At 34.4% G+C, this 26,559-nt stretch overlaps 1 protein-coding gene across 1 annotated transcript; it reads right to left on the reverse strand.

Annotated features, from left to right (window-relative positions):
- Window positions 1-4,354: 4,354 nt before the first annotated feature.
- Window positions 4,355-26,286, reverse strand: LOC145165030 (WD-40 repeat family protein / beige-like protein). Its single transcript, XM_079083668.1, has 32 exons — window positions 24,582-26,286; window positions 22,446-23,230; window positions 20,453-21,097; window positions 19,789-19,923; window positions 19,593-19,697; window positions 18,593-18,706; window positions 18,329-18,405; window positions 18,150-18,231; window positions 17,528-17,779; window positions 16,199-16,830; window positions 16,019-16,103; window positions 15,695-15,889; window positions 14,514-15,068; window positions 13,425-13,568; window positions 12,833-13,282; window positions 12,184-12,302; window positions 11,676-11,745; window positions 11,497-11,580; window positions 11,311-11,367; window positions 11,135-11,203; window positions 10,731-10,817; window positions 10,534-10,650; window positions 10,243-10,392; window positions 9,658-9,742; window positions 9,450-9,570; window positions 9,281-9,377; window positions 8,205-8,318; window positions 7,171-7,537; window positions 5,769-6,496; window positions 5,568-5,690; window positions 5,246-5,427; window positions 4,355-4,529 (listed from the first exon to the last, which is right to left on the reverse strand). Exons 1-31 carry the CDS (start codon window positions 26,284-26,286, stop codon window positions 5,293-5,295), a joined length of 8,484 nt encoding a protein of 2,827 aa, XP_078939794.1. The 3' UTR covers window positions 4,355-4,529; window positions 5,246-5,292.
- Between the last annotated feature and the right edge of the window lie 273 nt (window positions 26,287-26,559).

The raw sequence follows: 26,559 nt of genomic DNA on the forward strand, positions 1-26,559 counted from the left end.
CCATATGTCTCTAAGTCTACTTGTGTTGCCTAACAATCGTAATACTTTTGTTCTGTCCTAGTGACACTGATTTTAGCATGAATGCAGACATGTATACTTAGTTAAATATTTTTTTATTTAAAAGTATAAACTCTTTATCAGAGTATTTTAATCCCGCTGTGTTTATAGTTCGTATATCTTTTATGGGTTGATATACTCGATTCACTACAAACAATGCTCTGATACCAATCTGTCACACCCCAAAACCGTAACGGCGGAATCGTTCGGGGGTGGAGGACGTCATGTACAGTATCACAACAATGAATAGTAGTAAACAAGCAACAACATCATCCATTGCATTAATAATATAATTTCATACAAGTGTGTTCTGTAAAGTTTAATAGACACCAAAAATGTAATTCAGAATGAAAGATGAGTCTTGAACGAGCTCCATCTTCTCAAAACCTGGCACCGGTACCTGTCTACTGGTGACCTGAGAATACAAGTTATTTTGAAAGAGTTTATCAGCTTTAAAGCTGGTGAGATCATAAGTATTTTAGTGTCATTGTTTGTATGAAAGTGTTTGTAAGTATGTGATGTATAAGTTTGTAATTGTTTGAACTCTCCTAGAAAACCCTATGTTTCCTACTCAAAGTAGCCTTCTACCAAGGCATCTAATGTTTGTGTGTGTGTCTCTTGTAAGAGTATGTATTTTCCCAAATCTGACTATCATTAACCAAAAATATAGTTTTTACATTACTGTTCATTGTGTGAAGATCACAAAGTGAATGCAATGGGAAATAAAATAATATTGTAGTGTTGTATTAAGTAACTACTGCTGTATTAACTACCTTAAACCAATTGTTATTTAAAGTACCATGTGATCGGCCTGTACCATACTACCGACTATAAACACAACGATGTACGACGTCGGAAGAAATGACGTTTGGCACCCGTAGACTTGCAAGTCTCACTGTAGCGAGCAGCAAGGTGTAGGATAGTCAATCCAGTATAGATCTATACACAAACTCAACGCTCTCCATTTAAGGAGATTCTGGATACAAAACGGGCCATGACAGGTGATGCCATGCCTCGTTACGTGGCTCACATAACTGTAGTAACGTTCTAGTATATGTATGTGCTAGCTGTATTGTGTGTTCTCTCTCTGTCTAGCATGTATGTATGTTCTCTCTGTATGGTATTGTTTGTTTCTCATCATAGTATTCTCTATCTGTATGTTATGTTCTCTCTGTATGGTATTGTTTGTTTCTCATCATAGTATTCTCTATCTGTATGTTATGCTCTCTCTGTATGGTATTGACTCATGTATGAACTGACTCTTTGTTTGTTTCACTGTTCTAGTAATAGTATTAGTATCTCCGTAAACTATACCTATTATATCTTACTAGTAATGTTGTTTGAATGTATGAACATGTTTGTATACCTTTGCTACCCAAAGGTATTGAATAGAAAGAAGTAACCTTTTATATCTATATACATATACATAATATATAACTAGGATTCAAACGACCTTCGGACAAATAACCTGAATACCCTAAGTTCACAAGTAAACAAGGAACAGGAAGTAAGGTGAGCTATCAGTCCTAAGTCCTTTCAATCCTACTTATATAACTATATCTGTATAGATACACATTTAACAGAATATAAGTTTAAAAGAGTTTAATAAAAGTATTTGATATGTAAAAGAGTTTGTAAAACAGTTTGAAGTAAAACAGTTTGGTAACACAGTTTGAAAAGTAAGAAATCCACTTGTTTGGTAGTTATTAATCACATGTGATTGATATAATAACTATAATAGTTCAACTTGTATTCCCCCCATAAAAGCATTTAAAATCATTTAAAAGGTTAATTAAAGGGTATGAACTCACCTGTAGTGAGTGGTTTGGATGAACGGATGGTATAGGATGCTAAGTGTCAAGTGAAGACTTGAACACACACAAGGATCCTAGTTAACATATAATAACACATATATGTATCCAATTAGTCATTTAACAACTAATTAATCAAGTTAAGACATCCTAAGACATGTAAAACACTTGATTTAAGTGCTATAAGTGCTAAGGATTGCATCTAAAGGTTGTAGGACCTTGCATTTGAGTTTAGGGTTCAAAGGGACACTCTTTTGGAGTTTACGGTTTTGTGACCAACTCCCTTGGAGTTTACGGTCGTAAAACCATGAGTTTACGGCCGTAAACTCATGGTACTTCTACCATTTTGTTTTTTTTTGAAGCCTATAAGGTCATAAGAAGCATTCCTACTTCAAATCTAAGCCTTTGGAAGTGATTAGGGCAACATTTCACCCCTTTATGGAGTTTACGGCCCATGGACCATTTCTCCATGTGCTTACGGCCGTAAACTCTAATGGTTCATGGTCTTTTTGATGTTTAAGGTCCTAAGCACATCAAGGATATGATCTAGACTAGTATCCAAGGCTTGGTAAGGGAATAGGGCACACATTGGCCCATAGGGTTTACGGTCCAAGAACATGTTGGACCGTAAACACCTTTGATCTTGTGTTCCTTTATGTTTTCTAGTTGATTAAGAAGTGTAACAAGTCTTATAACGTACTAGGGTAAGAGTACTTACAATAGATAGGCTTGAAAGGGTGTTAAAAGTCCAAGAACACTAGTGTGTGTTCTTGGTGAAACTAAGAACACTTGAAGATCTACACAAATGGAATAATTTCACGGATGGAATCATGTAAGATCACTAGATTAGATAAGATATCAACTTATTAGGGCAAGAAACACTTAGAAGGTTGAAGATCAAGAGGGAAAATCGGATGATACTTGAGAGGATTTGAGTTCTAGACTTGAAAATGGTGAAAAAGTGGTGAAAATGACTAAGTGTCATATTTATACCCCCTTAGGGTTTACGGCCCTAAACACCTTGTTTAGGCCGTAAACTCCAAACTCTTGGAGTTTTGGGACTTTATTGTTGCACAATAAACCCTAGGGCATCCTCTCTCCAGTTATCTCCTGAAGTCCTAAGCTTTAAAACACTCAAACTGACTCTACACAACTCAAAAGTTAGCAGAAACCTTTCTGACTTCTATGGAAGTGAATGGTTGTATAAGATAGAAAATTTCGGGTTGTCACAGCATTTTATGGTTATTAATGCGTTTTTGAAAAGTAAAAATTTGGTTAAAATTTTACGTCGTTACAGATTAATTTGTTGAAAATATTTTTTTAGAGGTTGAATGGAATTTGAAGTTCATAAACTCAAGGAATCATCAATTCTAACACATGAATCCAATGGAATTGGGCATTACAAGGTTTAATAAGAGATTTGAGAGAATATTATGAGTTTATTAGTAGTTAGTAAAGTTTATTAAGAGAATGGAATGTTTGGTAATGAACTTGGAAACTATTAGGAGCTTATTTAGTAATGAAGATGTTGGATGTCTACATAGGCTTTCTTTTAGCTTTTATGATGTCTAAATAGCTTAACTATTAAGACTTATGGAATATAAAACTTAAATGAGATTAAATAATGGTTATGAAATTTTATTGAGGTTGTTTAGACTCACTTGTAAAGTTTGGTAAACATATAAACAAAGTATAATAGTCAAAGGGGAAAAATGTTATTTAACTTTTTTCCCATATAATATTGAGCTTGAGCATTCAGCCTTTTTTTTTTTTTTAAGAAATGTTTCTTTAGAATTCTAAGGTGGCAGGGTAGCCGATTTGAGTGGGGATGACGATTCCCAAACCTTTTTCATTTTAGGCTAATAAGTGGCTAGTTGGGGAGGAAATCTCAATGGAATCAAGGATATATTTCTATTTCAGAGAGGTGCTTACAGAAATAGTTCAACATTATGCTAATTTCTCTTCTTCTAATGTCCCTTGATAACATTATGCTTATTTCTCTTCTTCTAATGTCCCTTGAAGCCAATCAGTTGCCAGTTGCCTGAAGCTTGACATGATGAAGGCACTTTGAAGCCAAGCAGTTCCCTACAACACAAGTACAAGCAGGCTAAATGGAGTCCTAAATCATCCCGGGTGGGACTAAGTCCAATACCCACACATCTAACCCTCATTTTCATGTTTTATCGTATTTGTCTAGCTAAATATCGGTTTCAACGATATAATTAAGTCACGTTTTAGTAACCCCAGGTTACTTCACTTGAAGTTTAGAAAATTCAAGAAAGAATCTAACGAAATCCATTAAGTGGTGTAAAGTTACCTTTTAGCCATGTCACCAATTGCAACCTAAATTCACATAGAAACAAAAATGAAGATTGGTCTTAGCACTTTTTCTTCTATTTCTAACATATGAGAATACATGTAGTATTGCATTAGAGTAAAAATGTACAATTTACAAGGTCAAAGTCAAAATTTACTCAAAAGCCCCTCTAGTGTACGTCTAATACTCTGCAATTCATATATACGAAGCCGGGAGAAATATTTGTACACGATAACTCAAGTCAAGATACTGGCCAGCTTGCTCTTCCGGTCAACGGTCATAAAGTTGACTTTCCCCAGAAATTTCATAAAATAAGCATCTCATCCACCATCTTCAAGCTCAGCCTACATGCATTGAAGGTTAACTTTCAAATATTGAAGTTTCGATCACATCATTCGAACAAAGTCCTCTTATTAAAAAAATTCAAGATAAATTACTCATTTGTCTATTATTGTTATTATCATAAAAAGGAGACCATGTTTACTATTAAGGGGTACTCTAGACATTTTACATGTAGGGAATTGTATGGTATCAATCAATAGAAATAGGATTAAACATGCAATTTATGCAAAAACGTTTCAAAATTTTTTTCCAGTTTATGTAACAAGGTGATTTTTTACATGAAATATGGAACGACATTTTATTTTAAGGCCAAAAGATGCAATATTTTACAGGTTGCATAATTCATAACAATTACCGAAATTGGTAATATGTGAAACATCATTGCAAAAACTAGTAAAAATGTGAAATATTATTGCATAAATTTGTAAAATAAATAAGTAACAAATTATTGCATAAATAAGGATAACCACATCATTGCAAAAACTAGTAAAAATGTGAAATTTTATTTTGTTTTTCCACATATACCCTTTAGTAATTACAAAAAAACTCAATCTTCTATGCATTTTATGTCATTTTACATATTTCAGCTAGCTTATCGGCTAGCATCTAGTTTTCCAGCTAGCACTAGCAGTTAGCTTTTCAATTAGTCTGCCAAACATAGCCTTAACTGTTGCAAATTTATCACAAAATAATTGTTTGATATAATTACGAAACGTACCTCTGACTTGGTCAAAGTAGTAAGAAACCTTCTTGATGTGACACTTGCTATTCATCATCACTGGAAACACTTGCCAAGCTCCTCCTTGATCTCCTCCTGCCCCTGGTCAATCCTATAAGACTGCTTCCTGCCCTCCGAACCACCGTTGTGAACTTCACCTGAAAGACCCCCGAATTAATTCTCTGGAATAATAACAGTAACACCAATCAACCACTAATCATATGATACCACTGTGTTTACGTTCAAAGAACGAAGTTTTTTTTTTTTCTTTCGGGAAAAAGAATAGTTTTTTGAAGATTCAGGATTGGAATTGTAAACTTACAGCAGGATCTGTGAAGATTATTAACTTTTTATCAGATGTTGACACCAATAGATTAGTGTTGTCCTTGTTCATCGTGAGTGCTGTTATATCTTGCCCTTCTTCAAGTCTCATTGTGTGAAATACCTGTCAAAATACGTTAACAAACTCCAAATCCGAATGAAAAAGTACGTATCATGAATCAACAACATTCTCAATTTTTACCTTCAAAGTATGCAGATCGATGAAACAAACGGAAGGAGATGGGACATCTAATCTCTCGATTTTAGAACCTTCATTCAATTCAACATTTTCCGAGCAAGAATTTATTCCGATCAAACCACTCCGGCCATCGAAAGAAATCTCCATGCAATGAACGCTACACGAGAGAGGAAGACGTGATTGAGCAATTAAGATCCCGTTAAGCGTGAAACTTGAGAGAACACGCAGTGAATTATTCCAGGTCACAATAATGCCATGTTTTGAAAGCCTGACAATATCAGCCTTCACACCATGAAGCTTTCGAAGCAATCGACCTCTAATCACCGAATGAAGCAAAACATCTGACAAATCAGAGCACGATGCAACAGCTCCAAGATCTGAGTTCACACAACAATCAATAACTTCTCCGAGATGGCCACGGATTATCTGTATGGGACCTTCGATACGACTTCTTCTGTTTTTATCAATGAAGCTACTAGCGGCGGTGGTGGCGCTGACTGAAGTTGGTGTGACAGTGCCAGTGGGCGGCTCTGAGATGTTGCCTGATCGGAATCGTGGTGACCGGTGTATTCTCCAGATTAAAATGGTGGTGTCTCGGGAACCACTAACGAGGTATTTGCTATCGGATGATAGAGATAAACAAGTCACCGGTGCGCAATGGCCTTTTGCTATCTCTAGGGTTTTTGCTCCATCGGGTGAAATCAAGCGGATACTGTTGTCCACATGTCCACCTGGTATGAAAAACAATATATATTATATAGCAAGTAAGAGCTTTTACCATGCATAGTTTAATCGGAGAGTTATGCCTAATTCACATTCAATGGATTAAACTTTACCATTGTAAGATGTTTTAAACTCCAAGTTCAATGGATATGGAGTTTAATGACCATTGAACTCTTCGATGGGAAAAATGAAATTTTCTAATAAATGATTTCTTTTTTTTTAAATATGTCTCATTTAACTTTGTAGAGTTTAATGCATTGTATGAAAAATTGGGTAGTGTTGTATGAAGAATAGATAGATAATGTGACAATCCATTAAACTCTAAAGAATTCAATGATTATGGACGCCCTAATACAACTTTTAGAAGCCCTAAACTATACGAAAATCTTCATTTTTAGTCTATAAAACATCTTAAACAGTGAAACAAAATATTAGGAATATTAATTATTGACAATAAACTTACATATTTGGCTTTTAATTATCATTTAGGAGGTGTTTGGTATAGCTAATTTTAAAATAACTTATTTTTTTAAAGTTTTTTATTGGATTATGTGGTATCAAAATAGTATAGCGGTTTAATCACTACAGAAAATAGCCAAGTGTCTAAACCATTAAGATTGTGAAAGTACGTTGTGCTTTTCCATATATTACGAATTATCGATGTAAAAAAATTAGTCCTTACCGGTGATAACTTCATTGTTATATGTGATGGAGACGATCGAAGAGCTTCTAATCCCGGAAGCTGCGTGGGCATGAGCTTGGGGAAACGTCCGTGAGCGGGACCTACTTTTTCCTTTAAACATACGCAAAAAACCACCACCGCCACTTGAGCTTACACTACTTTTTCCATGTTGAAATATGAAGGGCAGTCCATGTTCATCGGGTGTATTTGGATGCCATTTATGTAATGCTATGTTTGCTGAGGGGGCATTAGTGTCAACTATTACAAGAGCATCTGAAGTTGCATGAATGGCAGATGCAGGTAGATTGCAGTGTTGTGGAGATGGAACATGATAGGGTTTCACTTCTTTGGGATTCCGAAAGATGGTCTGGCATTAGAATAGAGTAAAATCACTTATTTACCTTTATTTTACATTTCTATTAGAGTAAAGAGTATTACATTTTTTATCCCTAAAAAATTGTCAAACAATTTTGATCCTTATTTGAAGTTTTTGTTATGTTTCGGGTCCATGTTCCAGGTAAACTATCTATTTTTGTTCCCCGAATATAGCTGATTTATTATTATTATTATTATATTTTTTCATTTGGTCCTAAAAATATAGTCATATTATTTGGAAGGACTAAAAACATTACAAAAACATCAAATAAGGACCAAAATAGCAACAAAAAAAAAAATTGGGACCAAAATTACAAATTTTGGCTATACTTTGGAACCAAAGATGTAATTTACTCTAAGAGTAAATTACAAAAAAAGATCCCATGCTTTTTATTTTTACCGTGTTTTGTCCAAAACCGAATCCTTTTTCAGTTTGGTCATATATCAACGTTTCATATCGATTTTGGTCGCTGGAACTTTGAGATAAGGACCAAAATCAAAAATTCTCAGGGATCCAAATCCATATGAAACTTTAAAAAAAGGACCAAAATCGAAAAACGTTTTAATTTAGACAAAACACAGTAACAACAGTAAGTAAACAGACCATATATTGAAATTTACTATTTTTTTATCTTTTACTTTCTTAAATAAGAGGTTACCTGCATATGAAGAACATCTGCAACTTGCATCTTTTTTATATGAGGGATCGCCATAAGACGTGATGGGGTTTGTCCAACATAAGCAATTTGATCTTGTACAGCACGTCTTTGAACCTTTTTAATGTTCATTCAACAGAATAAGAAAAAGAAATACAAATCCAACAACAAAATACAATAAATGTGTTAGTAAGGGTAAACTGGTCATTTTATATTGATCTGGTGGTGGAAATCAGATAGTGTTAACTAGAGGGACGAAAATCGTTTCAACTTCTTCTTTAAGGGATTAAAAAGCTTAAAATTGAAGTCGAGGACCAAATCCGTAATTTTCACATAACCACAGGGACGATTTATGTAGTTTATCCTAAACTTGAATCGGGGACCCAAATCATTATCACAAACTTCAAAAAAAAGTAAATGTTGCAATTTTCACGAGACTTCCCATATAAGGAAGAGTGTCAAGTTTCATGGGACAATGGGGGCAATAATAATGAATAAAACCATAAACAGACTTAGATGTTGTTTCTTTTTTAATTAATGAATTTAACAGAGACATGACTTGATTTGGTAAGCTATATATAAGTCTTAATTGATGTAGAAACAACAACGTAATAGAGAAAGTCAAAAATGACTTATTAAGTCCTAACTTGTCACAAAATTTTGTCCTCCCATTTCCCAACAGAGATGTCACTTTCTCAAATATTTTAAGAGTAAGTTATATTTATGGTTCTTAATCTAGTTGATTTTTGCAATTGGTCTGGATAAGTCTTCTCTTGCAATTTTGGTACTTTTTTTTTTTTTTTTTTTTTGGGGGGGAGGGGGGGGGGGGGGGGGTGTATATATCTTCCAAGTAAAGTGACTTGGAAGATAAGTATAGCAGATTTTTTCTATTTTGGTCCCAAAAGTAGTCATATTATATGGAAAGGGGACCAAAAACATCAAATGAGGACCAAAATTGCAAGAGAAACCTTTTTGGGACGAAAAATGCAAAACGGGCTATACTCAAGGACCAAAAATGTAGTTTAATCAACTTTTAAATGTCATTTATTTTGATGGAGGAAAAACAAAAAGGGTCTTACTGGATCCTGAATTTTGTCTATATCAACAGCCCCTTCATACGTGATGTGAAAGAACACATTGTTTGCTGCAACAGCTTCTTTCCCTTGTTGCTTGTACCTAATATCAGAAAACCATCAACAAAAATTGCAATTTTTGAAAATAAAAGATAATCAATGAAAAAAAAACTACCCAAATATGAGATCAATCCACTCATGCAAATGTGCAGAGACATGTTCACTCTCGAGAGCCATTCGATGCTTATGCATGAAATCAACCGGGTTTTCAGCCCATGGAGGAAGCCTAACAGAATCTGAGAACAAAAGCAATATTAGGGGAAAAAAAACAAGATAGCTTTCAAAAGTGAAGGGCGAAAATGGAAAGTAATTGAAGTTTATACCTATTCTATCTCCATGTTGTGTCGTACCAAAATCAATAGAATTCTCATTCGTCAACATTTCCGGAAGGTAAAACATCTCAGGGACCTTTAACATAAAGAAAAGCAAAAAAAGATAATTTAAAATACGTTAATTTTGTAGAAACAGAAGACAAAAGCATATGATAATCATAGAGATTTCTTATGTAATATGAAAGGAGTTGGTCCACATTGGTAGAGTGTAAAAACATGGAGTGGGCTTCATGCCTATAAAAGGAGTCCAAGGCTTTGGTGTCATAGTACCACAATCAAATACACTTTAAGTATTTGATTCCTTTCTTTTCTTCTCTTGTTTTAGAGTGTAGAGAACAGAATGGAGATGTGGATGTAATTGGGGGGGATTGGCTTAAGATAACTGTCTATATGATTGTAAGAATTTGTCATTTAGTTAATTTTTCTTTACGGATTCTCTATTATTTTTCATTGGTTGGGTTGCTGTGAGTCATTAAGACCATTTCCTCAACAAATGTACTCAACGGAAGCTAATCAGCTTTCAAAAAAATAAAAATAAATAAAGCGATAATTTGTACAATTTAAACAAAGTCATACCAATTCCTTCACGTCATTCATATCCTCAAGAACTCCATTCCAGGTGGCATTGATATCAGAGAACATTCTGTCTGCATGTTCAAATTTGCCACCTTGTAATCGAATTGAAAGGGTAGTAAATGGTTCGACTCTCATGAGATAATACAGCACCTGTCAGATAGGAACACGAATTAATTTTATATTTGCATGTCATAAACTCATAATCTTGTTAAAACAGAGTTTAGAAACAATTTGAAGGGTATTTTGGGTACAACATTCACAAAATAATGTGAAAATGATTGGAAAACCTACTGTCCCAGCTGTTGAGTAAGGTGAGCCATAATGGTACTTGGGTATGGCAGGATTGTTACAGCTGTTGTAGTTTTCCTGGAACTTTTTAAATCTTTCATCATTTAATTCTCCAATGGGCTGAAAAGTAATTTGATCACTTTGTTAGGGTAAAGTCTGAAATGCAAATTAGAGAAAAAAAATAAATATATTTTTTTTACCTTGGAAAGATCTCGGTAAGATGAGGGATTGGAAAGATCCAAATGAGTTGACTTGTAATCTGAAAGAATCCAGGGGAAAACAGGATACTGCAGTGAAATGCAAACTTATCAGCATAATCAATGAAAATTTAATTCCAATAACACGATTAAATTATGGGACTAATCACAAAAATAATCAAAAACTGAGAAGGTAATCACGAAATGACCATCTAATTCGTGAAATACCTTTTATTTTATTTTTTGCAAAATTGCTTTTTCGGTGTCCCCAACTAATGGGGACCACTGATAAAACAATTTCATTAAAAAAAAAAAGTTATTTCACCAAAAATTTGTGGTCATTTTGTGATATTACCTTGGCTAATTTTGTGATTAACCTTAAAATATTCATTTTTGGAGATATTCACCTGGGTGATGTCATTATAACTACGCCCAGCCAGTGTATTGAGCTGCATTAAATATTCAAAGTTGCTGATCTGTAACAGAAATAATTAGCAATTTTCATTATTTAAAGTCAAGATATAAATAATTTTTATAAAAAAATGTGGCATAAAAAATTAAAATATATTATTTTCTATTGTACCTCCCAGCGTGACCACCTTTCCATAAGTTGAGCCCGTTTGAGAAGTTGTTCAGGTCTCTAAGACAAAAATAAAACAAATGTAACATGGTTCTTAAATTAAACTATTGTGCGTAGTAAAAAATTGCAATTTTCTTGAGACAAAAGGGTATATTAGTCATTAACAACGTTTGTGGGATGCAAAAAAACCTGAGTTGCCAAGTAAATATTGTTTAAACGGGGAGGGCGTGCATGAACAATAGCTCTATACGCGCTCATTCTTGCCTCAGCATTCTGAAAAAAAATGTCAACGAAAAAAAGTTTTTATAAACTAAAGTCAACATCATGTTCTTCAAGGAACATATTAAAATGTTAATAAAAAAAAATACCCCAAAATCGAAGAAGAAGTTTGACCGGTCAAGCATAAATAACTCCAGAGCACTTCTCCGTAGGAGATATCTGTAACAACGGTACAACTGTGAAGCTAGTCAAATGTTGTTACTGAAGGGTATTTTAGACATTTGTACAAACACAACCCACGTTAGGTTTTGTTTATTTTTTGACTTAATGGGTATTTTATTCATCATTGGAATGACTTAATGGGTTAAGCCAACAAACTTGGCTTAATGTATTAAGACACTAACCATCCTTTACCTATTTGTCTTTTTTGTTTTTTGTTTTTTGTTTTTTGTTTTTTCCTCCTAGCCCCTCTCACGTTAAAAATGATGAATATTGTGAATTTTGTTTTTTAAAATATAAGGATAAATGGTCATTTAGTCTCATTCAAAAAAATTATTCGGTCTAGAAAGAAAACAAACCTTATGTATACATTAGTTAATCTAGATAAACATCATTACCCATTCAGTCACTTTAACCTAAGTAGTCTATTTATCTGACCTTCTGTTGTGTACTTGATGAAGTAAAGACATCAACCAACTTCGGTCCTTATCTTCACCTTTATCTTCATTTTTTCTCTCAGATTTATCAACAAGAAAGTTAAGTCTCCTAGTTGTTATCTGGAAACAAATAATGTACATATAGTTAAAAACACTTCAAACAAAATGTAATAATGTTGCCATTTTGGGTAAAAAGTTTGAAGTAAATTGCTATTATGGTAGAAACAAGAGTATATTTTTTTACCTATGATAGCAACGTACTTTACCTTTGTTACCAATATGGGCAATGTACTTTAATTTTGACCTATAATAGCAACATCTTTTTATTTCTTTACTGATAATAGCGATGTACTTTATTTTTTTTTACCTATAAATTATAGTAATAGCAATGTACTTTACCTTTATAACCAATATGACAATGTGCTTTAGTTTTTACCAATAATATCAACATACTTACATTTTTATTTTTTATCTATAACATCAACATACTTGCATTTCGTTACCAATATGAGCATTGTATTTTATACGTTACATATTCCTATTATCGGTAAAAAAATATAAGTATGTTGTGATTATAAATATTGTTGTTATGTGCACAGAAAATGTAAGTATGTTGTGGTTTTATATATTTTGGGTAAAAAATAATTTACCTGAAATGTTCCTTGGCGAACTTTTAGTGGTCGAACCATTGATGCAGGAAGTTCAAGAATAATTATTTCATAATGTTCACTAGCAATGTATCCAGGGCCAGCTGCTGATGGACTTTGTGGAAAATCTTGATAATTTGTAACTTGTGATTCTGTAGAATCCATTGGAATCTGCAACTGTTGTTCTGCAGTTGCAGATGATCTTGTATGAATATCTTCATACAACCACATATCATCTGTGTTTCCCTCTATGTTAACAACTGTGTCTTGTTCATCATCTTCATTTGCTAGTTCTATTGAGATAGATTCTAGGGCTAAGATTGAGGCCTTAGGATCTTTATTGTCATCTAGAGAAATTGAAGGAACATAGGAATGATCTGATCCTTTGTAGTCTCTTCTTAGACATCTATGCATCCTTGAAGGAGTTTCCATGTAGTCTACTTTCCAAAAAACCTATAAATTGAAAAAGTTCTAATTTTCAGAATTTTTTATAAACTTAGAGCTAATCTTATGGCTTGAAAGTGGACTCAAATGCGTGAGATTACAATTCATTGAGTGGTGTATGTAACAGTGATGATAAATGCAAGTAACATACATGTTTGGGATTGCACAGCTTTTTACTCAATAATCCAAAAAGACTTTCTGTCTCAATTAGGTAATGGATGAGTTTGCGCCATGCACGTATACCAGTAGATAAACGATGCCGAGCAACAAAATCAACTCGAGCACGTCTATCAACCTAAAAATAAGAAGTTTAAATTAGAACTTCATTTGAATTTAGAAAGAAAAACAAAACATAGAAAAGATCAAATTACAAAAAGAAAACAATTATATATTGGGAAATTTTGCACTTTAACCACTTATATTCTTTTCCCAATCAAACCATAAAAATTTGACATTTACGTGTCAAAAAGGTTAATTAGAAAACTTACAGGTTTTGACTGATATAACAAATTACGTGTGAGACCTTATATAACCGGTCAAAAACACTTATAGTTTATTTTTTCTAATCAAAGTGTAACAGTCTCAATTTTTTTTTTCCAAATTAACCATTTTGACCTGCTAAAGCAGATTAAAATGGTTAATTTGAAAAATTACACGTGAAACCTAATATAACAAAGCCATTGGTGAAACCTCATACAACATGTCAAAATTTGTGAAACTTTTATTGTTGATTGAATAAAGTTTAATATTACTGATTAAACCGCAAAGCTGCCCAAAATTTAATAGTTTTTTTTTCGTAATCTGTCTATGGAAAAAAGAGGTAAAATTACAAAAAAATATTTATATTTTGAACAATTTTGCGGTTTAAGCACGTATACTTTTTTTTTTTCCAATCAAACAATAAAAGTTTTAAACATTTGTTTTTCCAAAATACCCATTTTTACTGGGGATAAAATCAGTCAAAATGGTTAATTTTAAAAATTACTGGTGAAACCTCACATATTAAAAGTACAGATGCAACCTAATATAACAAGTTAAAATGGTTAATTTACAAAGATACTGGTTTTTACCTGATAGAACAAAATTACCAAAGAACCCTAACATAATGTGTCAAATTACTGATGAAACTTATACAATTTGATTAGAAAAAGATAAAAGTATTAGTGTTTTAACCACAAAACTGCCCAAAACATAATGTTTTTTTTTTTTTTGTAAGTTGCCTAAAGAAAAAGAAATAAACCTCTGATCGTTGCATGTTTCTGGCAAAAGCTAAACTTCCAACAAGCAGAGCAACAAATTTATACGACAATGCATTAAAATCTTTCCCATAAACCGATTTCGTATCAACCGACTGCAAACATTCAGTCCAAGCAGTTCCCATTGCTTCAGAGACATTCCATCTCATTACACGTTCCATATCACTTTTCCCCCGCCTCTGACCAGATGTAGCCATAGCTATAGCACTCAATCCTCTTCCAGACCCTATTTTTGCATTTCTTTCAAGATCACGTGCAGCAGCCAAAGCAGCTGCTTTTGCAGTAGCTTTATCCTTTAAAGCAGCTGTTGCTTTCTTGGAAGCATCTAAGGATTCCTGAAAGCTTGAAAATGTATGAAGTTTGGCTGTTTTTCTTCCAAGTAAAGTAGAAGAATCGCGCTTTAAATGGACATTTACTGCAGGAGCAGGAGCCACTGAGTCCCCTCCAGCAGCACCTGCTGCAATCATGGCTAATGACATTGCAGCAGGTGGCGATGCAAAAGCAGCAGCCCATCCAGGAGCAATCATAGCAAGAGCACCCTAGTCACAACAAACAGTTTTTCATTTTTTTACAATTCAATACATTAAAAGGGTATTTAGAGTATGCATGGCTTCCATGTGTTGAGATTGTGTTCGTTTTCAAAATTCTACATGACATTACACATGAATGTCATGTTTGTCTTGGTCTGTATAATTAGGCATAAATTAAGTAAACTAATTTTTATTTTTGTCGTGTTTTCATTGAGTCATTTCCCTGTTAGCAAGAAACACACGGCATCGTGTCGTGTTGCATAAAATATTGTCGTGTCAGATAAAAACACAACATAATTACCCAATCTGACACCCTGAATTAAATGTTTGGACTTTGGAGAACGCAGGTGTATTTGTGGTGGTGGTGATGGTGGTTGGAGAGGGGGATTAGCTTGAGAGATTTGTCTATATGATCACAATAATTTATCATATAGTGACTTTTCATCCCCGGATGCCTATGGTTTTTTTCTGGTTTTGTAGGTTTCTACACATATTTTTGTGTTCAAATTTTATATTATTTTCCATTAGATGGATTGTTGGGAATCATTGAGACCATTTTCAAAACACGATGTGGGTCTGCCAATGCATTCCAGTGAAAGATAATAAGAAAGGAAAGTAGGGGAAATTAGTTCAACCTCTATAGGTGTTGCATCAACGTCTAGGGCTGGATCATCAATAGCAAGGGGATTTAATTCATCAGGGGGACCAAGTTCATAAATTTTTGCCAAAAGTGGGCGCCACCTCCTTAGAACCGCAACAAGTGGTGGGACAATAGCCTCTAAATATTGTTTCCTTAAAGGGAGTCTGTCCTGGCTAATAGCATGCCACACCTGCACATAACCAGGATACTTTCCAAATTAAGCAAGTGAAAACCTTGAATTCAAGATTACAAGTAATAACAATACAGGAAATAGTTTAGGGAAAATATTTAAGGTTTTCTATTTAAATGTGAAACAAACCTCAGAATATATAACACATGATGCAACCAATACTCTTTGTCGCTTGGTCTCAGAAACCGGCATGTTCAAGATTGGTGAAAGCACACTGTTCATCATAGATGGAAAAAATCTTAAATCTGTTAGAAATCACATTATCTCAGATGAAATAGCAGTAAAAAGAGGAGAATGTTAAGGAAGTACCTCCACAATAATTCTGAATGGGGTTGCCTCACTGATCTTCCAGGACTACTTGCTACCGATGATGGGGCACTTCCATCATCTCCATGTAATCTTTCATGCAATCCATAATCACCATTATTAACACTCCTCATAATCAACCCATTTTCACCACCATCATCATCTTCCCTCAAAGAAAGAAGTGCCATACGAAGCATGCATAAAAATGGCTGATCACTATCTAACAACTGATAAAGAGCAGACATACCCCCCATTCCTCCACTCGTACCCACACTCATACCCAACCCCCCACCCAACCCACATTCATCTATCAACAAAGCTTGTAGCATGTTGACACATTTCTTTATTAATGGAATTTCAACCCAATTACCATTTGAATCTTTTTCTAAACAAGATTTCCAAGAGTCCCACCCACTTCCACCACCACCAAAGTCAACGGGGTTTGAGGGTTGACCAACACCATACCATAAGCGACTTCTGTATTTCCATCCTTCTGATAAATCTATCACACAACTTCCATATGATACAAAAGCACATGAAACAGCATCATAAGGTTCAGCTGCTGCTGCAGCTGCAAGGCGTTCCATTTCAGATGCTGAAATTTCACCTTTACCATCAGCCATATATGAAAGATCCTGATGAAAAAAAAAAAAAAATTACAACTTTAGCACTCAAGTGTAGATGTGGAAAAGTGTCCAGACATAAAAAAATCAAAATGGGTTGAAGTCTAGAACGAGTAATTTTTACACTTTTTATTCGTTTCTGTTGAGTTTTGTAAATAAGTAATATATACAATATGATTCCAATAAAAATAGTATTAAAATACAGTATGGCCGACGTTTTCCATTTTAGCTGAACTATTTTTATTTGACCCGATGACATTTAGGGGTAAATGCCAGAAATAGCAATGTAGTTTCATTGAGATTTTTCCTATTACAACATTGTAGTTTAAATAATCTACCCTTATAGCAATGCCATTCAAATACAAAGCAATTGTCACTACTTAATTTGGTAGATTTTTTCAATTATAATGTTCTAAAAAGAAAAAAGAACTGAAAACTACAATGTTATAATTAGGTAGATTCTACAAAGTACAATGCCATAAAAAGAAAAAATAATTAAAGTGCAGTGCTATAATAGAAAAAACCAAATGTAGGTGTCCCTAATAAACAAAGAAACAAAAGTATGTTTCCGTTTCAAGCAATTTAGCCCTAAAACATGACCCAATAGTTGATCCATTTTTAGGTAAATGTGTCGAAATTGTGGTCTCTACGCAACGAATTGAATTATTAACTAAGGTATCTCAACAAATAGAACAAAATGAAAACATACATCAAAAGAAAGTCCTTCAAAGTCTTTAGATGAATTCCCTTGTTCCAATGGTTTTAAACCAGCTTGAAAATGGCTAGAGCTAAATAGTTTGCTTTGAAGGCGTAAATGATCCTCAACAAGCATTAACATCACAATTGCATTTTCCACCAAAGCCACAGAAAGTATGGCAGCATTTTCCACTTCTGCCCTTGAGACCTCAGGAGGTAACCCAAAGGATCCCAGACCAGCAGATGCTGTGGCAATAACTTGCGTCTGCAGTGAAAAAAAATGAAAATACAATGCTATAATTGCATAGATTTTTCAAAGTACAATGTCTTAATCAGAAGCAGTCTCAACAACTCCACCAATACCCAATTCCCATAAGAATAGGAATTGTATTATTACACAAATAGTAAAAGTAGATACTAGCAAAAATGCAAATACAAATAATAACGTTGAAGGTAAAGAGAAGCAAGGGTAGGCAGGTGAATACTGTACGAATACACAAATAGTGAAAGCAGATACTGACAATAAAGCAGATACAAGCAATAAAGCGGAAAGTAAAGAGAAGCAATTTCAGTCACCCACAAGTTCACAAGCCAAAAAAGAGGGAGAAAGGAAGAAAATTGAATAAAACTTTGACCTGAACCCGTAGGTCTCTAGCGATGAAGTCCAACGACTCGCCCAAAAGCCTTCTTTTAAAGATTGGCAATGATTTCTCACGTCTAGAAGATTAAAAAAAAAAAAAGATCATTGTTAAAGATTGGTTTATAATCATCTTTATTATTTCAAATCATGGTAATTTTATAGAGGACAATATACCTGGCCCTCTTCTCTCCGGTGCTTGATCCCCCTACCATTGAAAGCCATTCTGCACAATGAACTGTAGCTTCAATATCCTGTCAAGGGAAAGTATGATCAAAAACAATATAAATGAACTGATAATGCTTGAAATTATGAACCACATATGCTTCATAAAAAATCAAAAGAAACAAGCACGCAATGTTTTAGTGCCAATCGATAGCCTGTTCTTCAAAAGATTAACAATAATTCATCAATAAGTTGCATGTTAATTCTACAACAAACCTTCCATCCATCCTTTTCACGCATTGAATGCTCTAACATGATGATGAGAAAATTGTGTACAAGGTCTTCAACCTCTCTTATGCTTGAAGACATTGAAGCGTTTGTTGCGCCCATCTGTAGGAACAAGAAATACATTTAAGGTTTGTTTGCCATAAAGGAATGTAATCACAAAGGAATTGAATGAACGTAATGGAATGGAATGGATCATTACATTCCATTACATTTGGTATGCTCAAGGGAATGGAAAATCATTCAAACACATTTGTTATCTATAATTAGAAAACTAAGGCTATGCGGTGCGCATCTTACCGCATACTGCGGTATACTGCGGTATGCGGTAAACACCGCACCGAGGGGCAAAAAAGAAGTGCGGTAAAGGTGGTGTGTGGTATGGATTTGCCACACAGGAAAAAAAATGCATTCCTTCACATGTTGTACGTCATGCATAAAAATGTGTACTGTGGTGGGTGTGGTAAGGTGTAATATGACACCCACCAGTTTTGTGGGATGTGGTAAAAAATGACGTGACACTTAAAAAGTGTGGTGAGTGTGGTATGACACCCACCAACCTAAAGTACTAATTTGATGAATAAAGGAAAAACGCTATTTTATAAAAATAAACTTTACTCAAATAAAGATATATCTTTAAATAATTTGCATAGAAACATATTTCATCTCATTTAATATATATATATATATATATATATATATATATATATATATATATACTTCCAATAGTTAAAAAAAGATTATTTATCATTTTAAAATAATTGAAGTTTTGATTTTTTTGTTAAAACAAAATTAGTATAATTGAAGATTATATAAGTAAGACTAGTTTATAATTGTAACACATCAATGCGTTCCTTCAAGGAATGAAAAAAAATACTCCTCCTCCATGGAATAAAAATCAACTCAAGAGAAGAATTCACATTCCATGATGAATGCTCCATTCCATTCCTTTGTGGCAAACAAACAAGATTTTCAAGAGGAAAAGTAAGACCTCGTAATTAGATATAAGAATTTCCAAGAGCCACTCAGGCCATTCCTCCATCTTAGTGAGACTGATTCTGTTTTCTGAATGACTGCAAGCCAAAATCAAAAGATCCTGAAACAAATGGAACAGAAAATACATATAAAAGTGAAAATATAAACAAATTACACAATACTCCTGAAATGCGGTGAGTGAAAAGTAGTACCTGTAACGCTCGAGTTTGAAAACTCTTTGTTGCATATGGGAGTGAACGCAAAAGAACCAACAAGAGCTCTAAATGCTCAAAACGATGTTGTGGATCATAGAAATTAAGTTCCTCATCTCTTGCTGATGAATTTAACTAAAAATGTAAAAAAAAAAAAAAAAAGACCATATTTATTACATGGGAAAAGGGTCATAAAAAATGTTTGGAATAGCTTATGCAGTATTAAAATGCAATAAACTAATAAGTTGTTTTTAAAGAAGCTATTTTGTTCAATCCAAACGCTCAAAGTGCTCATTAGCATTACTAAACTGCCGATTAGTTAATATGTAACTACTTTTATGAAACTGCTTATTAGCGGTACCAAATCGCAATAAGTTAATAAGCACTTTAAACAGTCAATCCCAAACACCCCCTTAATACAAATTAAAAAACAAAAGAGAAAACTGAAAGATTGGTAAAATAGTAAGACTTATTGAGGTACCCAATAAAGATATGTAGACTAACAACTTGATTACAAGGAAGAATGTCAGATTGATCTAAAACTAAGAGTGAGGATAAGCGATTCTGCTTAAAACCAATCTGTTTCTATACTTAAGTCATCATCAAATCTAATAAAATGCCAATGAAAGTGCAACTACAAGATTAGTAAAATAGTATGACATACCGAGGCACTCAATAAAGCAGTATAGACATTCCCAGTCATAAGCCTATTTGGTGCAGCTTGAAGAGTCTTTTGAAGAGCAAAATGTAGAAGTGAAACTTTATCATCAAACATACTCCCTGCACCCTCAAGCAAACTATGAAGGTTACCCGAAAGATCCGTAGGCGCATGAGAACCGAATTTTAAATATCCTGAGCTAACTAAAGCCCCAAAAAGCCCAACTATTGCAACAACAATTCCATCACCTTTATCAATGTTATAAATATTGGTTCTTGCATTTTCAGCATTTATTGAGAAACTTATACCACCCAAATTCTTGATGAGTTGACTTTCGGAAGCTGACAGTCTGCTTCCTACACTGGACCCCGCAAAGACACTGTTCTGTCTATGAGGGTCAAATGATGAAAATTCACTTCCATTGAAGGATGTATTATCATCAGCATGAATATTATCTGGATACCCACTACCACTTTCGGCTTCATAATCGTGGTCTTGTATGTCATGATCTCCAAATTTTGCTTCCCGTTGTAATAAGACTAGAAGTGTTTCTATACCACCACATGATATGAATGCCTCTGCAAAAGTTTGAGCTCTAGAAGTGTTTGGTTGTACCACTAGTCTGTATATTAGGTGCAATGCCCTTGAAACCTGTATTGCAGATAAAGTAATCAAGAATCAAGGGATTAACAAAGCCACAAAGGATTAAAACCATAAACAATATTCAAGAACAACAAAGGAATGGAATAGATCATTACGTTCTATTGTCCTGATGGAATGAATCATTCAAACAAGTTGTTTGTTAAGTATAACTAGAAAACTAAATAAAATTTAACTAATAAATAAAAGAAGAAAATGTTGTTTTATAAAAACAAACTTCAATCAAATAAAGATACATCGTTATATAAATTGCATATAAACATAGTTCATGTCGTTTGAAATTTAGAATATATGTATTTCAAATAGTCCAAATAATTATTATCATTTGGAAAATCTTCATACAAAATAGAAATTAAGTACCATCTAATACTATAATACAAAAAATCGTTATTTTTGGGGGAAAAAATATTTGAATTTTTTAATTTATGGAAATCCACTAATGTTATTTAACGTTTCATAATAAAAGTAATTTATAATTATAGTATATTATTCCGTTCCATCAAGAAGTTAAAAAAAAAAGCATCCTTGCCCCATGGAATGGAAATCAGCCGATACGAGGAATAACATTCCGTGAGGAATGTTCCATTCCATTCATTTGTGGCAAACAAACGGGAATTTTTTTTATTCTGCCGTAATATTCTATTCCATTCCCTATTCGATTATTTCATGCCAAACACTACCTAAGAATTGGAGGAATAGGCATGTTGATTTTAAGACAATGACATAGAGAATGCTCAGAAAATTTAAAGTAATCATATACCCCATTCTTTGATGGTTTGGCCAATGAAAACAAAAACAAGACAATGTCATAATACTTCATTAAGATAAAACAATGAGTTTCTTTATTTTTGTCAAAACGGCAGCTCCACCCTCTTTTTTCTAAAAGTACGCAAGATTAAACCATTTCATATCAGGCTCATGGATAAATAAGTGGCCATCCCATATTGATGGCAAGAGGAAAGGTGGAGTTGGTTTCATGCCTATAAAAGGGAGGCAAAGCTTTTGGTTACAAAGGGTGCTAAGAGCCCCATCAAATATACATATTTAATTCTTTTTTATTCTTCTACTCTTTTTTTAGAGTGTAGAAAGGTGTTAGTCAAAAGTTCGCAGAGTGTGATATAATTAGAGGTTGCTTGAGAGATTACTCTACACAATTATAATAATTCGCCATATAGTTAATTTCTCTCTCTGAAGGCACGTGGGGTTTCTCTGGTTTTCGAGTTCTCTATGTATATATTTGTGTTCAATTTTCTCTACTGTTTTTCTTTATGTTGGTTGAGAACTTTTTAGCCCATTTTCTCATTTTCCCAACATGATGAGGGCAAGGGTAGAATGTTACCTGATTTGGTTGTGGACAATCAACCAAGAAGCCAAGCAAACAACGAATATCATTCATAGCCATTGGAGGAGGTGCTGCCACCAAAATAAGCTCAATAACTACTAAAAGCTCATCAACTAAAGCATTCACTTCTCCAACTGGACGTGGTCCATCACTCAAAGAAAATGTATTCATTGAATCTTTTTCATGAATTGTCCAATAACATCTCCTACATCCATCAAGTAGTGTTTGAATAGCTTTCGCATCACGCATTACACTTGATTCTTCAAAAACCATATCTGCTAACGATGATAAAAGCTTCTTCTGTATCCCATAGCTACATAAGCTCCAAATTTTCAAATCCAACAACAACGTACTGAAAAGTTGTACTTTAAGTGTAAAATCGCTCTTCTGAGATTGACATAAACTCACAACCGCTGCAACAATTTCCTCATCTGCAACAGTATGCTTGGCAACATCAACTGAAGATAAAGTTTTTAATAGATGTGTTAAAACTTTTGATAGAACTTCAGGGCCTCTTGCACGACAAAGCTCGTTGCTATTTCCAAGGTGTTTGATTGCTAGTGATATGATTCTGAATATTGGAGCAGCAAGAGCCGTTGATGCTAGACACGCGTTAAGATTGCCTTCTTCGGGTTCCAGTGTATCATTGTTAACTTTGCTTACTACAAATGGAAGTAAAGACATTGGGCCTCCATATGCTAAGGCCCACAAAGCTTCTGCAGGTCGCATTCTTGTAGTCACAGGCACGTGCCCTATAACCTCAGCAGGTCTTTGGAGTAAACCTGAAACATAAACAAATAACATATGTCAAAAAATTTTAAACAATAATCCAAGTATTCAGAAAGAGGTACTCCCTAAGGATCATAAAATTTTAAGAGAAATATTTATCCGTTTGCTTATTTTCTGAACTACCCTACAACAGAGACAATATATTGTGGATCAGTTTCTTTGTAATGATGATGGATTCCCATATTCCCTCACCCCCCCCCCCCCCCTCCCTTATTATGAATGTATACGTGATTTATGCTTTATTGTCTATATACTTGTTTTATGATTAATTACATTGATACTTGATTTGCATTATTTCCTGTATAATTGCTTTATGCTTGATTGCCTGTATATACTTATCCCCTCTCCCCTTTTTATTGCATGTATACCTTCTTTATGCTCTATTGCTTGTTTACATGCTTTACTGAATGTATATGCTTAATCCCCCTATTTTCACCATTGGGGCATCCGTTTCATATGTCAGAAGTCATTTAATGGAAGCAACCTCTCTACCATGGATGGAGGTATGACTGTATATCCCCTCACCCCATTTCATTATGGGGTTTTGAGTATTGTTGTTATAAATGAGAAAATAGGTAATTTAAACATGAACTTTGCAGTTTTCAATGGACATGGAAGTGTATATAGATATTGCACTAATTCTATTCCCTAGAATATGAGTACGAACCCTATAGATCTGCCTTACATGTGATATCTGAATTTCTAATACAAAATGTACACCCCTAAGGGTGTAGCAACTTAGACTCCAATAGATAATTTCTAAGAACATGATGATAAAAGAAATTTTCTCTATTTTATCACCATCTTTAGATGCTTATATACCCACAAGATGATGAAAGAATTTAGAGGGGTGATAATTGACCAAATGTGTGGAGCCTAAAAGGTCATAAAAGACATCTAATTTTAAAAATTGGAAATCATTGTAAAAACATATATAGCAAAATTAGTTTTTCAACAACAATACCCAATCCCGTTAGAATGGGGTAAAGGGAAGGTAAGATGTAGGCAGCCTCTACCGAGAGTAGGAAGACTAAGACCATAGATGACATCATAAGGAGAAACATGATTCCACACTGATGATCTCCTACATACGTAATGTGAATGATAAACAATGGTGTGTGACTAAAGAAAGAAAAACAAAAGCAGATACAGACAATAAAGCTAAAATGAAAGCTAGGCAAGGGTAAGTAAGTCAATATTGTATGAACACACAAACAGTAAAAGCAAGGACTAACAATAAAGCAGGAAGCAGATACTAGCAATACAAGCTCAAAGTAAAGAAGGGGACAATATATTTTGAATTCATTATTTACGGTACATGAGAACAAGATAAATGCACAAAACCTGAGGGGCCGGAGGGGGAAGCATCCGGACAATGACGACCAGTAAGTAAAATCGGATGATAAAGAAGGTGAAGGTACCCTCCAATTTCTGTATCCAAACGCGCACTTTCCTCTTCGACATTTTGCACATGTGGATTTGTTGGCAACCATAATAACCCTGCAGCATTACCAAATGAAGGAAGTGAATCTGGTCCCCTAGAAGCCAACCTACCAACCATTTCCGGCCCAATCGGTTCCTTAAAAATATAAATAGGCCCCATTTCTGCAAACAAGGGGCATTGTCGTAAATTTCGCAGCAAACCACCCTTTTTTGGTGACGGACTTGTACCAATACAACAAAATGATAGCGGCTTTGTGATACGAGGGAGATCAATAGAACGAGTTTCTTGCAAATTCCCATCAATATACAATCTCAATTCATTATTTGAAGTATGCTCCACACCAATAAAATACCACCGTCGTGCCTTAAACGCATGCGTAAAAGACACATTTGCCCTTTTCCCCTTTCCACTTCCAACCTCAACCTCCAAAAACTGAGCTTGAAAATACACCTCTATACCCTGATTATTATCACCCGATATAAAACTAAACAAAAACCTCTTGGATTTAGATTCTGCGTCCTTTGTTTTATGTATAGTCTCTGAAAACGACTCAACAAAAATCCACGTGGCAAACGCGTATCCATGAAGAAAAGGCCAACGACCTTCACCCGGACATAACAAACCGGAACTTTCACCATCAAACTCAAACGAAGCTTTTGGGCCCCTCGACTCCTTCCCACGTAACGCCTTTTCTAAAGAAATCATTAACCTTAAAGCCCATGGAGTTTTAATCATTCGTTTAACTAACCGAAACCACGTCTTCAATTCGGTTACAGTAACTGAATGTCCCGCCAAATACTGCAAACACGAACACAATGGGCCCCCATTCCAATGTAACTGCTTTGTGGACCCCACATCATCTAAAAATATCTTCTCAGCTGTTTCCAAAAGTACCATTATCAAACCAGCCGAACAACACAAGGATCGGTTTCTTGTACATGCGTGCAAAATAGTACGCATACCACGAACTAATCGAGTTCTTGGTGACATGAAACCAACACTGTCTGTTAACCATGGAAGCCATGGAATAAGCTCGCCTGAAATTATAGCAGCTTTTGAGTTTTTCATCACACTAGGTTTATTATTATCATCATCATCTTCATCAAAAGATTCAACTCCCCCCATTGTTGTGAGAAGTGTATCAACTAGTAAAAAAGCAACACTTTCTGGATCAAATCCATCTCCACAATCCTCTACACCACTCACCATATTCTTTATGGAGTCCATACTACCGGGTTGACCCATGATTGCAGAATCCACTAACCGTAGGATTTCTGTGTTCATATCAAGTGGGACGGATTTCGGTTTGGGTTTTGGTGATGAGGGAACAAAGTAAAACTGTTCGGTGAAAAAAGGTGAACGACCCTCTTCTTGATTATTAGGATCATGGTTTGCTTTAATAGCAGCTAGTGAAGATCCGTTTTTAATAGGTAAGTCATACGTGTCATCTGTAACAACACCATATGGATTCATTAATTTATCCAAATCTTTCTCTCTATCTAAACATGCTTGCTTCCAAAGAGCATCCACATCATTAGTATCGATATAGGCCTTGTTATTTACACGGCCATTATCACCACCACTTTTTTCTTTTCCACCATCCATGGTATCACTTTAACTAGTTGTAAAGAAACAAATCTTTTTGCATGGTAACCTGAAAGATATCATTTTATTGAAAGTGTCAATTACAATCACCTAAGGAAATCAACTGTAAGCCAGAGTTAATCAAGCATAAAACAAGATAAAGTAATATTATAAAATGAATAAAGAAATTAATTACTTAGGAGGTGTTTGGATGTGTTAGATCCCATACTAAGCCAAATGGTCGGTATAAATTGTAATCATCAAATATCACATCATAATTGTGGGACTAACAAG

The sequence above is a fragment of the Lactuca virosa genome, chromosome 3 (assembly GCF_052849685.1).
Source record: "Lactuca virosa cultivar CGN04683 chromosome 3, Lactuca_virosa_CGN04683_v6, whole genome shotgun sequence".
Lineage (NCBI taxonomy): Eukaryota > Viridiplantae > Streptophyta > Magnoliopsida > Asterales > Asteraceae > Lactuca > Lactuca virosa.

What these genes read in the sequence shown, in the direction of transcription:
- LOC145165030 (XM_079083668.1), bottom strand. Translation starts at nt 26,286, where the DNA reads ATGGATGGTGGAAAAGAAAAAAGTGGTGGTGATAATGGCCGTGTAAAT. An exon ending in CTGCTTTATTGAGTGCCTCG is followed by an intron (nt 19,924 to 20,452) that starts GTATGTCATACT and finishes TTACATTTTTAG; the next exon opens with TTAAATTCATCAGCAAGAGA. An exon ending in AAAGGTGGTCACGCTGGGAG is followed by an intron (nt 11,204 to 11,310) that starts GTACAATAGAAA and finishes TTTCTGTTACAG; the next exon opens with ATCAGCAACTTTGAATATTT.